General features: G+C 34.9%; 1 protein-coding gene across 1 annotated transcript; it reads left to right on the top strand.

Annotated features, from left to right (window-relative positions):
* Positions 1-357: 357 nt before the first annotated feature.
* LOC107961449 (senescence-specific cysteine protease SAG39) lies at positions 358-1,521 on the top strand. The gene is made up of 2 exons (XM_016897578.2): positions 358-796; positions 913-1,521. Exons 1-2 carry the CDS (start codon positions 358-360, stop codon positions 1,500-1,502), a joined length of 1,029 nt encoding a protein of 342 aa, XP_016753067.2. The 3' UTR covers positions 1,503-1,521.
* Positions 1,522-14,339: the final 12,818 nt, after the last annotated feature.

The raw sequence follows: 14,339 nt of genomic DNA on the forward strand, positions 1-14,339 counted from the left end.
TCATAAATTGCATAATGGCACAATGCCAATACATAAACCAAGCACTAAGCTTGTCAAAAACAGCAAATAATTACCTAAACATCACCTACCTCCACTAATGACATGGAAACTTGAAATTTTGGCTTGTAAACTTATACAAAGTTGTGTTTACAGCTCATACATAAGCTAATTACATCAGTCAACAACCTAACTTAGTTAGAAATGAACTAAGATTACATTTCATTGACTAGGAATTACAAAATAAACAAAATAAGCTTGCATCAGCAGCTCCTGCATGACTTGGTCTTCATGGCCTGCATGCTGTCGAGTTTGCTGCATGCTGAACCAACTTCATCAATCGCAAACTCTTCTTCCACCATGGCTTCCAAAAACCAGCTGCATCATCATTTCACTTGTTTGGCCTTACTAATCTTCATATTGGGTATATGTGAAGCCACATCCCGCGCTGCTCTTGAAGATGCATCCATGTACGAGAGGCATCAACAATGGATGGTCCAATTCGGACGAGTTTACAGGGACACCAATGAGAGGCAAAAGCGTTTCCAGATTTTCAAACAAAATGTGGCACGCATCGACTCTTTCAATGCTGCCAACAACAAGCCGTACAAGCTCGGTGTGAACCAATTTGCAGATCTTACCAACCAAGAGTTCACTGCTTCTCGAAATGGGTTCAAGAGCCATATGTGTTCCAACACGGCTACCACTTTCAAATACGAGAACGCCACCGCATTGCCTTCTACCGTGGATTGGAGAAAGAAAGGAGCTGTTACACCTATCAAGGACCAAGGCCAATGTGGTCTGCTCTAATTTCTTCTTCTCAGAAACATTACTAAAATATTACTATGCTTTCTTCTTTGTCTGTGTTGTGATCTAACTATGTGTGTGTCTCGATCATGTGATGCTGATATATAGGATGCTGTTGGGCGTTCTCGGCCGTGGCAGCCATGGAAGGGGTTACTAAGCTGACAACAGGAAAGTTAATTTCCTTGTCCGAGCAGGAGCTGGTGGACTGTGACACCAAGGGTGAGGATCAAGGCTGCGAAGGTGGTCTAATGGACGATGCATTCCAATTCATCGAGAAGAACAAAGGCCTAACAACCGAATCCATTTACCCCTACAAGGGAGTCGATGGTACATGCAATACCAACGAAGAAGCCAACCATGCGGCTAAGATAAATGGGTTTGAAGATGTGCCTGCCAATAGTGAAGATGCATTGCAGAAGGCCGTTGCCAACCAACCTGTTTCTGTTGCCATCGATGCCGGGGGGTTCGACTTCCAGTTCTCCTCGGGTGGTGTGTTTACGGGAAGTTGTGGCACCGATCTGGACCATGGAGTGACGGCTGTTGGATATGGAGAGGATGGTGGGACTAAGTATTGGTTGGTGAAGAACTCTTGGGTCAGTAGCTGGGGTGAAGAAGGCTACATTAGGATGCAAAGAGATGTGGATGCAAAGGAAGGCCTTTGTGGCATTGCAATGCAAGCATCCTACCCTACTGCATAAACATAACTTAAACCATAGTTGCCTTTTCCATAAATTCTCATATTATGAATTTTATACATGCTACTCTACGTGAATGTACTATGAACAATGTAAACACACACTTTGAGTGGCCTACCCCATTTTCTATATATATACATGCTACTCCATATTAACGATTTAAACAATGCAAATACATATTTAGGAAAACCCCAATGTCTGTTTTTTAATATTTTATAATTTTAAGGGGTGATTTAATTATATTTTAAAATCAAATATCAAATGTGTATATGAAATCAAATTCAAGAGACAACAAACCCTAGTGTATACTAGGGCATGTCGTTGTCCCCCTTAGTTTTTCTTTAAATAGAACTTATATTTTCGATTAAAATATTATTATTTAATTAGATATTATTCGAATAAAATTCTTGTACTATTTCTCTATAAATAGGAAATATGAGTTAACCAATTGGCGTATACTTTTTGAGGACCGATATTTTATCGAAAAATAGTGGTAATTTATTTTAAGAATAAATTCAATTTTCACAAAAATCTCATAGTTACGGGTCTATAGAGAGAATTAGCTTTCCCACCAAAAGTTAAACAAAATTTTCATCTTGTGCACTTATTTGATTTGTTTGAGTGCACAACCAAAGCAATTCGGAGTTCGAGGATAGCAGAGAAGATCAATCGGTTGAAAGTCGGGAAACGCCTTAGATTGTCTTCGCACAAAGCACAAATATAATTTTGATTGTAGTTTATTATTATAAATATTACAAGGGCTAGATTTTAAGAAAAAATTTAAACTTCTATTATGCCTGAAAACACTATTTTCTAAACTGATTTTACTAACAAAAATAAATTCCTTTCATGAACAGATTAGTACTTTCCATCTCTTGCACATAAAATAATAACTAAGTCTCCAATATATTGGCATTACTTGACTTGTATAATTAAGCTATAAATTATTTGATTTTTATAATTGAGTTAGTACGATCGCTTTGAACCTATAACGTTGTATTCTTCAAATGTGCAGCAAGGATCTTAGAAGAACAATTTAATGGGATTTGTGACCATTGTAAGGTTAAAGGTCAAAAACAAGAGTTTCGTTATAAACTTACATGGTTGCCTCCTGACTTTAAGTTTACAAAGAAAAAAATCCCAGGCATCTACTGCTAATAATGTTATCACAATTGAAGGTTATGTTAAGAATGTTGCACCATCCATTGCTTCACAGTCAGCACCTATCTTCACTCATGAATAGTATCAGTAGATATTAACTTACTCGGGAATGAGTCATCTTCTTTAGGTGTAGAAGCACAGATGGCAGGTTACTACACCATGTTCCTTCCACTGGATTTTGGATCTAGGGCAACAAACCATATGATATCTGATGCTTAGTATCTTGATAATTTTGTTTCATGTGCTTCACGTCCTTCTTTGGTTCAATTGCCCACTAGAAAGTTCGTTCCTATTAAATATACTGGTTCTTACACTTTATTTCTATCAGCTCAATTTACTAATGTGTTTCATGTACCTGATTTTAGTTTCAATTTAATTTCCATTGATATAAATTAAACTATTTTGTTTCTTTTTACCCTTATTTTTGTATTCTTCTGAACCTTTGCTATAGGCAAGTCAAGATGATTGGTAAAAAGCAAAATGATTTCTACATTTTTTTTCCTCCAAACATCACACATCTCCCTCATCCCTTTGTCTCATCTTCTCCCAATATGGTTCTATTTTATCTTACAGTAACCATTACATCTTTATTTATGAAAAATCAATTACTATCAAATAGTAATCAAGTCATTTATCATAAAGACAAATGACTCCTGACCACGTTTTGTAACACCCCTAACCCGTATCCATTGTCGGAACAAGGTTACGGAGCATTACTAGAGTTTACAGAACAAATACACAAAAATTTCAGCACTTCACATCTTATAATATTCATATCATAAACTAATCGAAATCAAACACATTTTCCCTTATATGAGCCCTCGAGGCCCAAAATACACATTAGAAACAAGTCGGGACTAAATCAGATGCTCAAATAATTTTTCGAAAAACACTAAATTTTTTCAAGCTATAGGGGTCACACAACTGTGTGATTCACATGGTCAGGAGACACGCCCGTGTGGGCATTCGAAATAGGGACACACGGTCGTGTCCCAGCCCGTGCCCGTGCTCATGTAACTCTCTGACTTGGGTCACACGGCTGTTGTTGTGTAAATGGGAAGCTCCTCTAAGCTGAATAACGGGAAGCTCATGCGAGTTGTTGTGTGTCCGCAACACATGCAGGACCCAAACCAAATCGGTAATCATAATGACATGCCATTCGTATCCTATGAATTTTTAAGGTTCAAACGGGACTTGATAATCGTCGGATATGCAATCGGTATTTATACATGGAAATTATACAAATCACATACACATGATTTAATTAAAACATACAAATACTCAATTTACTTACACGAACTTACCTCAACGAGTTTACGTAGATACGAAGGTGACTAATTCGATATTTTTCCTTTGCCTCGATCTAACTCCGTACTAGGTCTAACCGGATCTATACGAATAAATTTAACTCAATTCAATATAATTCATATTCAATTTAGTCCAACACATTTTTTGGCAAAATTACTATTTTACCCTTATACTATTAATTCATTGCAATTTAGTCCCTAGGCTCGAAAAAAGAAATTCATACAATTTAATCCTTACTCAAGCCTAGTCGATTTTTATACATATTAATAGTAGCCCACATAATTCACAATTTCACAATTTCACAATTTTTACCATAAATTTATCATCTTTTCAATTTAATCCCTAATTGATAATTTCATCAAAATTCTCTTTGTAAAAGTTGTTTATCTAACATCAACCTTTCATTTTCTATCATAAAACTTCAAAATTTAAGCATACTCATCAATGGCAAAAACCCTAATACATTAACGATTTTTCAAATTAATCCCCGAGCTAGCTAGATTAAGCTACTACGATCTCGGAAGCATAGAAATCATTAAAATGGGACAAAAATACATACCTAATTGAGCAAAACAAGCTTGCTAACATTTCAAGCTTCCATGGCTAGGTTTCTTTCTTTCTTTTTTATTTTTATTTTTGGTGGATGATGATGAGAATATATTATATTATTTTATTTATTTTAACTTAAATCACTAATTTCCAAAATTACCCTTAATAATTCATTAAATTTCCAATGATGACTATTCATACTTATCTACTAAGCATATTAATGGTCTATTTACAATATAAGGACCTCCAATTTTAAATTCTATAGCTATTTAATACCTTTAGCTATTAGAACTCAACTTTTGTAGCTAATGCAATTTAGTCCTTTTAATCAAAATAGGTATGTAAACGGTAAAATTTCTTAACAAAATTTTTATACTATATTTTTATTATATAGTAGAACATAAAATAATAATAATATAAATTTTCTTACTTCGGATTTGTGGTCCTAAAACCATTGTTCCGATTTTACTAAAAACAGGTTGTTATAACTCTCCCCCTAAAGGAATTTTCGTCCTCGAAAATCTGACCAGTAAAGAGGTTCGGATATTGCTTTCTCATAATTTCATCAAGTTCCTAGGTAGCTTCTTCTATTCTATGTCACTGCCAAAGAACTTACTAAAGCTACATTTTTATTTCTCAATTCTTTCACCTCTTGTGCCAAAATTCTAATCGGTTCTTCACTATATGTCATGTCAGGTTGGATCTCGACATCCGTCGGGGCGATAATATGTGAAGGGTCAGATTGGTACCGTTGTAACATAGACACGTGAAAGACATTGTAAATATTTTCTAGTTTTGACGGTAAAGCTAATCAATACGCAACAGGTCTGATTCTCTTAGTAATCTCATACGGCCCGATAAATCGTGGACTCAGCTTTCCTTTTCGACCAAACCGAAAATCTTTCTTCCAGGGAAAAACTTTCAAAAATACCTTGTCACTGACTTGAAACTCTACATCTTTATGTTTAAGATTCGCATAACATTTCTAACGATCTGAAGCTGTTTTTAAGCTATCTCGGATCACTTTCACTTTTTCTTCAGTCTCGCAAATCAAATTAACCCCGTGTATCTTTTTCTAACTGAGCTCAGTCCAATATAATAGAGTTCGGCATTTGTGACCATACAGAGCCTTATACGGTGCCATCTTTATGCTTGACTGAAAACTATTATTATACGCGAATTCGACTAACGGTAAGTATTTCTCCCAGTTACCTTCAAACTTTAAAATACAACACCGAAGCATATCTTCAAGAATCTGAACCACATGCTCGGACTGACCATTAGTCTGAGGGTGAAATACTGTGCTAAAATGTAATCACGTACCCAGATCTTCCTACAACTTTCTTCAGAATTCGATGTGAACTGTGGATCTCTATCCGAAATAATAGAGACTGGTATTCCGTGCAATTTAAAATTTCTGAAACATATAACTCAGCTAATCTGTCAAGTGAGAAATTTGTACGTACCGAAATAAAATATGCAGACTTCGTCAAACGATCGATGATAACCCAAATGTCATCTTTCTTTTTCAAAGATAGGGGTAACCCCGATACAAAATCCATAGTAACTTTATCCCATTTCCACTCCGGTATCATCATTGGCTGTAACAATCCTGAAGCTAGCTGATGTTCAGCTTTAACTTGCTGACATATAAAACATCTAGACACAAAATCAGAAATTTCACATTTCATTCCTGGCCACCAATACATTTGTCTCAAATCATTGTACATTTTATTACTCCTCGGATGAGAAGACAAGCTGCCACTATGAGTTTCGTGCAAAATTTTCTATGTAAGCTCTGGATTCTTCGGTACACAAACTCTACCTCTGAATAACAAACAATCATCGGGTCCTATCTAAAATTCTGAATCAAATGTCGATTCACATTGTACTGGTTTAGCTAACATTTCACTATCACATTTCTGAGCTTCGTAGATCTATTGTAAAAATGTTGATTTAGCTTTTAACTCGGCTAAAAATTGAGTCATCATCAAATAGTGATAGTCAGGTAATCATCGCTCGCAAAGCAAACAAGGATTTTCTACTTAAAGCATTAGCAACTACGTTTGCTTTTCCCAGATGATAATCAATAACTAACTCATAATCTTTCAACAGTTCAAGCCATCTATGCTATCTCAGATTTAGATATTTTTGCGACATCAAATACTTTAAACTCTTGTGATCAATAAATATGTGAAATTTTTCATCGAACAAATGGTGCCGCCAAATTTTCAACGCATAGAAAATAGCTGCCAACTCTAAATCATGTGCTGGATAGTTCTTTTCATATGGTTTTAACTGTCTGGAAGCATAAGCAATTACTTTACCTTATTGCATCAAAATAAATCCTAATCCGTTCAATGACGCATCACTAAAAATCACAAATTCCTTACCCGATTCAGGTTGAACAAGAACTGGTGCTTCGGTCAACATGGCTTTCAACTGATTAAAACTTTGCTGACATTTATCAGACCATTCAAATTTCACATCTTTTTGTAATAGTCGTGTCATCGGCGTAGCTATCAACGAAAACCCTTTTACAAATCTCCAGTAATAACCAGCTAATCCCAGAAAACTTTTGACTTCAGATACATTTCTTAGTGGTTTCCAGTTAACAATTGCTAAAATTTTATTCGAATCAACTCTGATACCTTCAGTCGATACTATGTGTCCCAAAAAACTAACTTCCCGAAGCCAAAACTCACATTTGCTAAATTTAGCAAACAATTGTTTATGTCGCAAAGTTTTTAGAACAATTCTCATATGCTCGACATGTTCAGTTTCATCTTGGGAATATATCAAAATATCATCAATAAATACCATAACAAATCTACCTAAATATGGTCCGAAAATTCTATTAATCAAATCTATAAATATTGCAAGTGCGTTAGTTAAACCAAACGGCATCACAAGAAATTCATAATATCTGTACCTGGTTCTAAATGCCATTTTGGTACATCTGAATCTTTCACTCGTAACTGATAATAACTAGAATGAAGATCAATTTTCGAGAACACTATAACACCTTTCAATTGATCAAACAAATCATCAATGTGAGGTAGTGGATATTTATTCTTGATTGTAACTTTGTTAAGTTGACAGTAGTCAATGCATAATCTCATTGATCGGTCCTTTTTCTTAACAAACAGAACCGGTGCACCCTGAGGTGAAAAACTAGGTCGATATCGGTGTATGGTGCTATCGATATCGGTGTTGTTCTCAACACAAGTTCTATAGCAAATTCAACTTTTCTGACTGATGGTACTCCAGGTAATTCCTCTGGAAACACATCAGGATATTCGTAAACCCTGGCATTGATTCAAGGTTCGATTTCGACACTTTAGTATCCAATACATAAGCAAGGTAAGCATTACAACCTTTTCTCACATATTTCTATGCTGACATAGCTGATATCACAATAGGCAGCCCATTAAATTTATCTGATTCTATATAAAGCATCTTACCATTTTGACATTTCAATATGATATGCTTTCGTATACAATTTACTACAGCATTATGCAGAGTTAGCCAATCCATGCCCAATATCACCTCAAATTCATTGAACGGTAATAGCATCAAATCGGCCCCAAAATAGTAACCTTGAATCATTAACGAACAGTTTTGCAAACTTTATCAACTAACACATACTGGCCTAGAGGGTTCGATACTTTAACCATGAATTAAGTGGACTCAATAAGTAAATTTTTACTAGACACTAAATTTGTGCAAACATATGAATAAGTCAATCTGGGATCAATTAAAGCAGTTACATCAGTATCAATAAGAGAGAAAGTACTAGTAATAACATCTGGCGTAGAAACATCTTCACGCGCACGAATAGCATAAGCCCTAACTTGTGCTTCAGACCTTACAGTAGAGTCTTTCGTCATACCACAACTACCACTCATATTTTTAAGATTACGAGGTGGTCTACCTCTCGCAGTTGTGTTGCTCAGTCACGAAGTTTGAATAGTATCTTTTTTAGATTTCTCCGAGCAATCTCTAAGATAGTGATCAAAGGAACCACATCTAAAACAAGCTCCACTCTTCATTTGACACTCACCAAAATGTAGCTTGCTACAATGCTTGCACTTGGATCTGGTGTTCCTAGCAGTACCCACACTCGCTACAGATGTAGTCTGAGATTTAGGACTGGAACGTCGGGTACCTCTATCTTTATTGGAGTATCCCACAGAAGTAGTAGAACGGTCGTGATATTTTTTTTATTTCTTCAATGCTGGCTGGTATGACTTTCCTGTCAATCTCTTACTTGAATCTCTAGCTTCAGTCTCAGCTCTTCTTTTCTCTTTACTCAGCTCTTCACTTTATAGGCTCGATCAACTAGTGCTGTAACAACCCGTTTTTAGTAAAATCAGAATAGTGGCTTCGAGATCGCAAATCCGAAGTCAAAAAATTTATATTATTATTTTAAGTTCTACTGTATAATAGAAATACAGTATAAAATTTTCATTAAGAAATTTTACCATTTACATACCTAATTTGATGAAAATGACTAAATTGCATTCAGTGCAAAAGTTGAGTTCTAATAGCTAAAGGTATTAAATAGCAACAGAATTTGAAATTGGAGGTCCTTATATGGTAAATAGACCATTAAAATGCTTAGTGGATAAGTATAAATAGTCATCATTGGAAATTTAATAAATTATTAAGGGTAATTTTGGAAATTAGTGATTTAAGTTAAAATAAATAAAATAATCTATTTTCATCATCATCCACCAAAAAAATAAACTAGCCATGGAAGCTTGAAATGTTAGCAAGCTTGTTTTGCTCAAATAGGTATGTATTTTTGTCCCGTTTTTAATGATTTCTATGTTTCCGAGATCGTAGTAGCTTAATCTAGCTAGCTCGAGGATTAATTTAAAAAATCGATAAAGTAGTAGGGTTTTGCCGTTGATGAGTATGCTTGAATTTTGAAGTTTTATGATAGAAAATGAAAGGTTGATGTTAGATAAACAACTTTTACCAATAGAATTTTGATGAAATTATCAATTAGGGATTAAATTAAAAAGATGATAAATTTATGGTAAAAATTATAAAATTGTGAATTATGTGGGTTGCTATTAATATGTATAAAAATTGACTAGGCTTGTGTAAGGATTAAATTGTATGAATTTAATTTTTCGAGCCCAGGGACTAAATTGTAATAAATTAAAAGTATAGGGACAGAATAACAATTTGGCCAATATTTGTGTTGGACTAAATTGAATAGGAATTATGTTGAATTAACTTAAATTCATTTGTATAGATCTGGTTAGACCTAGTACGGAGTTAGATCGAGACAAAGAAAAAATATCGGATTAGTCACCTTCGTATCTATGTAAACTCGTTGAGGCAAGTTCGTGTAAGTAAATTGAGTATTTGTATGTTTTAATTAAATCATATGTATGTGATTTGTATAATTGCCATGTATAAATACCGATCGCATATCTGACGATTACTGAGGTCCGTTTGAATCTTAAAAATTTGTAAGATATAAATGACATGTCATTAGGGTTACCAATTTGGTTTGGGTCTTGCATGTGTTGCGGACACACCACAGCTCGATTGAGCTTCTCGTTATTCAGCTTAGAGGAGCTTCTCGTTTATAACTCGTATGAGCATACATGTATATGAATTGACGGATTAAGTTCAATTTACTTCATGTGTACTATGTGTGTATCCAAACATATTCTAAATGATTCAACTGCCACAGTTCCATTACGAGATTATATGAGTTTGATATGAACTATTACTAGTATTTACATGAAATACGTCAAATATGATTATTTGATGAATTCAACAATTTGTGTTAAATCTTATATGTGATTTTCATGGCTAATATGTTGGTGGTCATGTTTTTAGGCTTTTGGCAAAATTGGTTGAGAGATGCTTTGTTTACTTACCTATTTTATGGATATATGGTAAGTTAAATTCTGTGTTATACGAACTTACTAAGCTTAAATGCTTACTCTGTGTTATTTTCCATGTTTTATAGTAATTTAGAAGCTAGTATGGGTTAGAAGCTGGTCGAAGTTATTTCACACTATCCTTCAGTCCTTTTGGTACTTTCAGTAAATTAATCTCAGATATAATGACATGTATAGGTTATTTTGGCCAATGTTGGTGTATAAATGTTTTGTTGAGACTAGCCATTTAAATGACTTGTGTTTGTTATATTTTGATGTGTATATAACTGGCCTTATCATATTTGTTATGTGTTTGATATGGTAGAATGAAAGAATGTAAAATATGGTTTGAATATGCATACTTGAATTTGGTCTTTTAGGTAAATTGAGGTACTTGTTGACATGTCTTAAAATTGTCAATTGAGGTAAATTTTTTTCTAGACACTAAATTCGTGCAAACATATGAATGAGTCGATTTGGGATCAATTAAAGCAGTTACATTAGTATCAATAAGAGAGAAAGTGCCAGTAATAACATCTAGCGCAAAAGCCATGATATTTTTTTGATCAACTAGTACAACAAATTCTTTCAACTCGAGGATCCTAACTAATAGTTTTTTATATTCATTTAAGCCATCTTCAAACCGCTTACACATTGTAGTCTCAGTCAGAATACATTCTCGAGCATATTTGCTCAATCAAACAAATTCTCGTTCATATTTGAACACTGTCATATAACCCTGTTTAAGCTCCAAAAATTCTTTACGTTTCTGATCGAGAAACATCTGACTAATGTATTTCTTGCGGAACTCGGTTTGAAAGAATTCCCAAGTAATCCTCTCGTTTGGCATTACAGAAGTTAATGTATTTCACCACTGGTAAGCTAAATCTTTTAATAGAGATGCCACATACTTAAGATATTCAACCTGTGAACAAAATAATTCATCAAGAACTCTGATAGTATTTTTTAACCAGAACTATCTCTCTCGGGATCATCCTTAACTGTAGCTTGGAATTCTTCAGCACCGTACTTACGAATTTCATCAACAGGAGGCTTACTAACTCTGATAGGTTTTGTACTTTGAGAAATAACATGAGCCAGTTGAGGAATAAGAGGAGTTGAAGGTTGTTGAGCAACCGAGTTCATTCGTACAAACTTGGTGAACCATTCATTCATCATCTAGAAGAAGGCCTCTTTAGCCTCTCCTCCCTGACCCTCAAATACGAGTCTCTTACCACTCGAAGCTATTCCTTGAATGGAGGCTTGAGTGTTACTCTCTACTTTATCGGAATCAGCTCGGTTAGATGTCAGTACTATATAAAAACATGTTTTAAAATGGTCAGGAGATATCAAACTACCACAGGTTATACAATGGCATGTATAGCTAGACTCGTGTATGCTACGTTAGTCCAAAAATTGACTAAACTGTAGCTCTAATACCAATAAATGTAACACCCCGAACCTGTATCCATCGCCGGAACAAAGTTACGGAGCATTACCAAAGTATACAGAACAAATAGACAAAAATTTCAACACTTCACATCATATAATATTTATATCATAAACTAATCGAAATCAAACATATTGTCACTTATATGAGCCCTCGAGGCCCAAAATACACATTAGAAATAAGTCGGGACTAAATTGGATGCTCAAAGAATTTTTTGAAAAATACTAAAATTTTTCAAGCTGTAGGGATCATACAGCCATGTGGCTAGGCCATGTGATTCACATGGCCAAGAGACACACTCGTGTCTCAAGCCGTGTGGGCATTCGAAATAGGGACACATGACTGCATCCCAGCCCGTGTCCATGCCTGTGTAACTTTCTATCTTGGGTCACACGACCAAGCCACACGCCCGTGTGCTAGGCCGTGTGAGCATACAAACTTGCGCAATTTAAAAGATACAAGGGACACATGACCATGTCACCTGGCCATGTGTCACACACGACTGAGACACACGCCCGTGTCTCTGCCTGTATAGACAAAAATAGGTCATTTTCCAAGCCACATTTCTCATCCAATTTGGTACCAATATTCTAGGAGTCATCCGCTCCGATCTCAAGATAAGGGATCTCTCCAATTGGACTTGATATATGACATAATGGTTTGTAATAGGCCAATTTGCCCGGCCCATTTTGTTAAAAAAAATAAAAAGGAAAAAAACAAAATATTAAAGTTTAGCCCAAATGTCCATTTACAAACCCAATACAATATAAACCTAACCCGAATTACCACAATACACCCCAGCCCAATAGCCAACTCAGCCTAAATGGCCTAATTACAATAGGCCGATACCCCGACCTAATTACATTGAAGCCCAAAATAGAAAAGGAACTAGAAACCCTAGCAGCTAGGGCGAGCCTCCAGCGCCGCAGCCACCAGGGCATTCCCTCGGCCTCATGCGCTACGCCGAGCTACGCCACGTCCCAGCTAGCCTTCGTACAACACCTGCAAAGGACAAACAAACGCAACAAACGCAAAGAAGGGCCAGCAACAGTAGAGAATACACACGAAAAACACAGCAGAGAAAAAAAAGAAAAACGGATCGCATTTTTGGATTTTGTTTTATTATTATTATTATTTCGAATGGGGGCTATAAAACAAAAAAGCGAAACCCTTTGTAAAGGGGGAGGTCACGCATGTTGTATCAAGAGAAAATCAATACACAGAAAGATCAATACAAAAAATTGAAAAAAGAAGGTTTTCTTTTTTCTCTTTACCGCTCTGTTCTTTTTAGGTTGTTTTTCTTTCCTTCTCTGTTGGTCATTAATCATACGTAATAGAATATATATATATATATAAAATAAAAGAGAAAAGGGAGAAGAATCTTACCTTTGCGCACCATTGGAGCCATTCTCTACTCTGTCCGAATCGGAATGAGAGAGGGGAGAGTTCTGGCTTTCAAGGTGGCAGAGAAGGAAGGGTTTACCTTCGATACGTAACGGCCAGATCCCTATCTCTCTCGTTGCAATCGGAGCAAATGGGGATCTGAAGGGTGGAGCTGCGATAGAAACTGAGGAACCAAGCGGCGCTCTGCTTTCCTCCTACCATTTCAAATGAAGACCTTTAGATTTAGGGTTTCTTTTTTAGTTTTTAAAAGTTTTCAAAAACGGCACCGTTTGGTGCCTTGACCCGATGATCCGACTTGATTCGGGGAGGATCTGCGCCTTTTGAAATAAAAGGGAAATTTGCGCATTGAATCCCTCTGCATTGGCTTTCATTTTGATTCAGTTTCCTTTCAATTCTTTTAAATTGTTATCGCACATTTATTTTAATTTCATTTAGATCCTAGGTTAGACGGCGTCGTTTCGCTAATAAGATTTGAATTCCTGAATTGGCTTGTTAAATTGCTATAATGGTCCCTTTAATTTTAAGCCTATTTCAATTCGGATGTTTATCTATTTATTTCAAATCTAACCTTAGAATTTTGTTTAAATTCACAATAGCTCCATTTTATTAAATTAATCGGTTTATTATTATTAATTTCATTTGATGTTATTATAATTATTAGTTTTTTTATATATCAACCAAACTAATTTTACTATAAATTTTCTTATTATATAATATTATTTTGTGTATGATGCGATCCCGTCATTATTTAATTTTATAAATATTATATATATATATGTTTTTTATACACTATCCTAGCATAATTTATACATATTTTTTTGTTCATCTATGTATATGTCTAATTAATTTTAATTTTTTTTCATAATGATATCTCATTTTTTTATGTTTATATAATATTGTTTTCTTAGTATGCGTATGTATGTATATAATGATATCTCATTTTTTTTTATGTTTATATAATATTGTTTTCTTAGTATGCGTATGTATGTATATAATAATATATTAGCAATTTTAAATGATAAATTTTTTATGCATGGATACTTTATTCCTTTTAAATTTACT

Source organism: Gossypium hirsutum, chromosome D04 (assembly GCF_007990345.1).
Source record: "Gossypium hirsutum isolate 1008001.06 chromosome D04, Gossypium_hirsutum_v2.1, whole genome shotgun sequence".
NCBI classification, from domain to species: domain Eukaryota; kingdom Viridiplantae; phylum Streptophyta; class Magnoliopsida; order Malvales; family Malvaceae; genus Gossypium; species Gossypium hirsutum.

Excerpts from the sequence above, each read along its gene's own strand:
- LOC107961449 (XM_016897578.2), top strand. The coding sequence starts at position 358 with ATGGCTTCCAAAAACCAGCTGCATCATCATTTCACTTGTTTGGCCTTA. Across the intron at positions 797-912 it reads CAAGGACCAAGGCCAATGTG|GATGCTGTTGGGCGTTCTCG; the intron begins GTCTGCTCTAAT and ends GCTGATATATAG.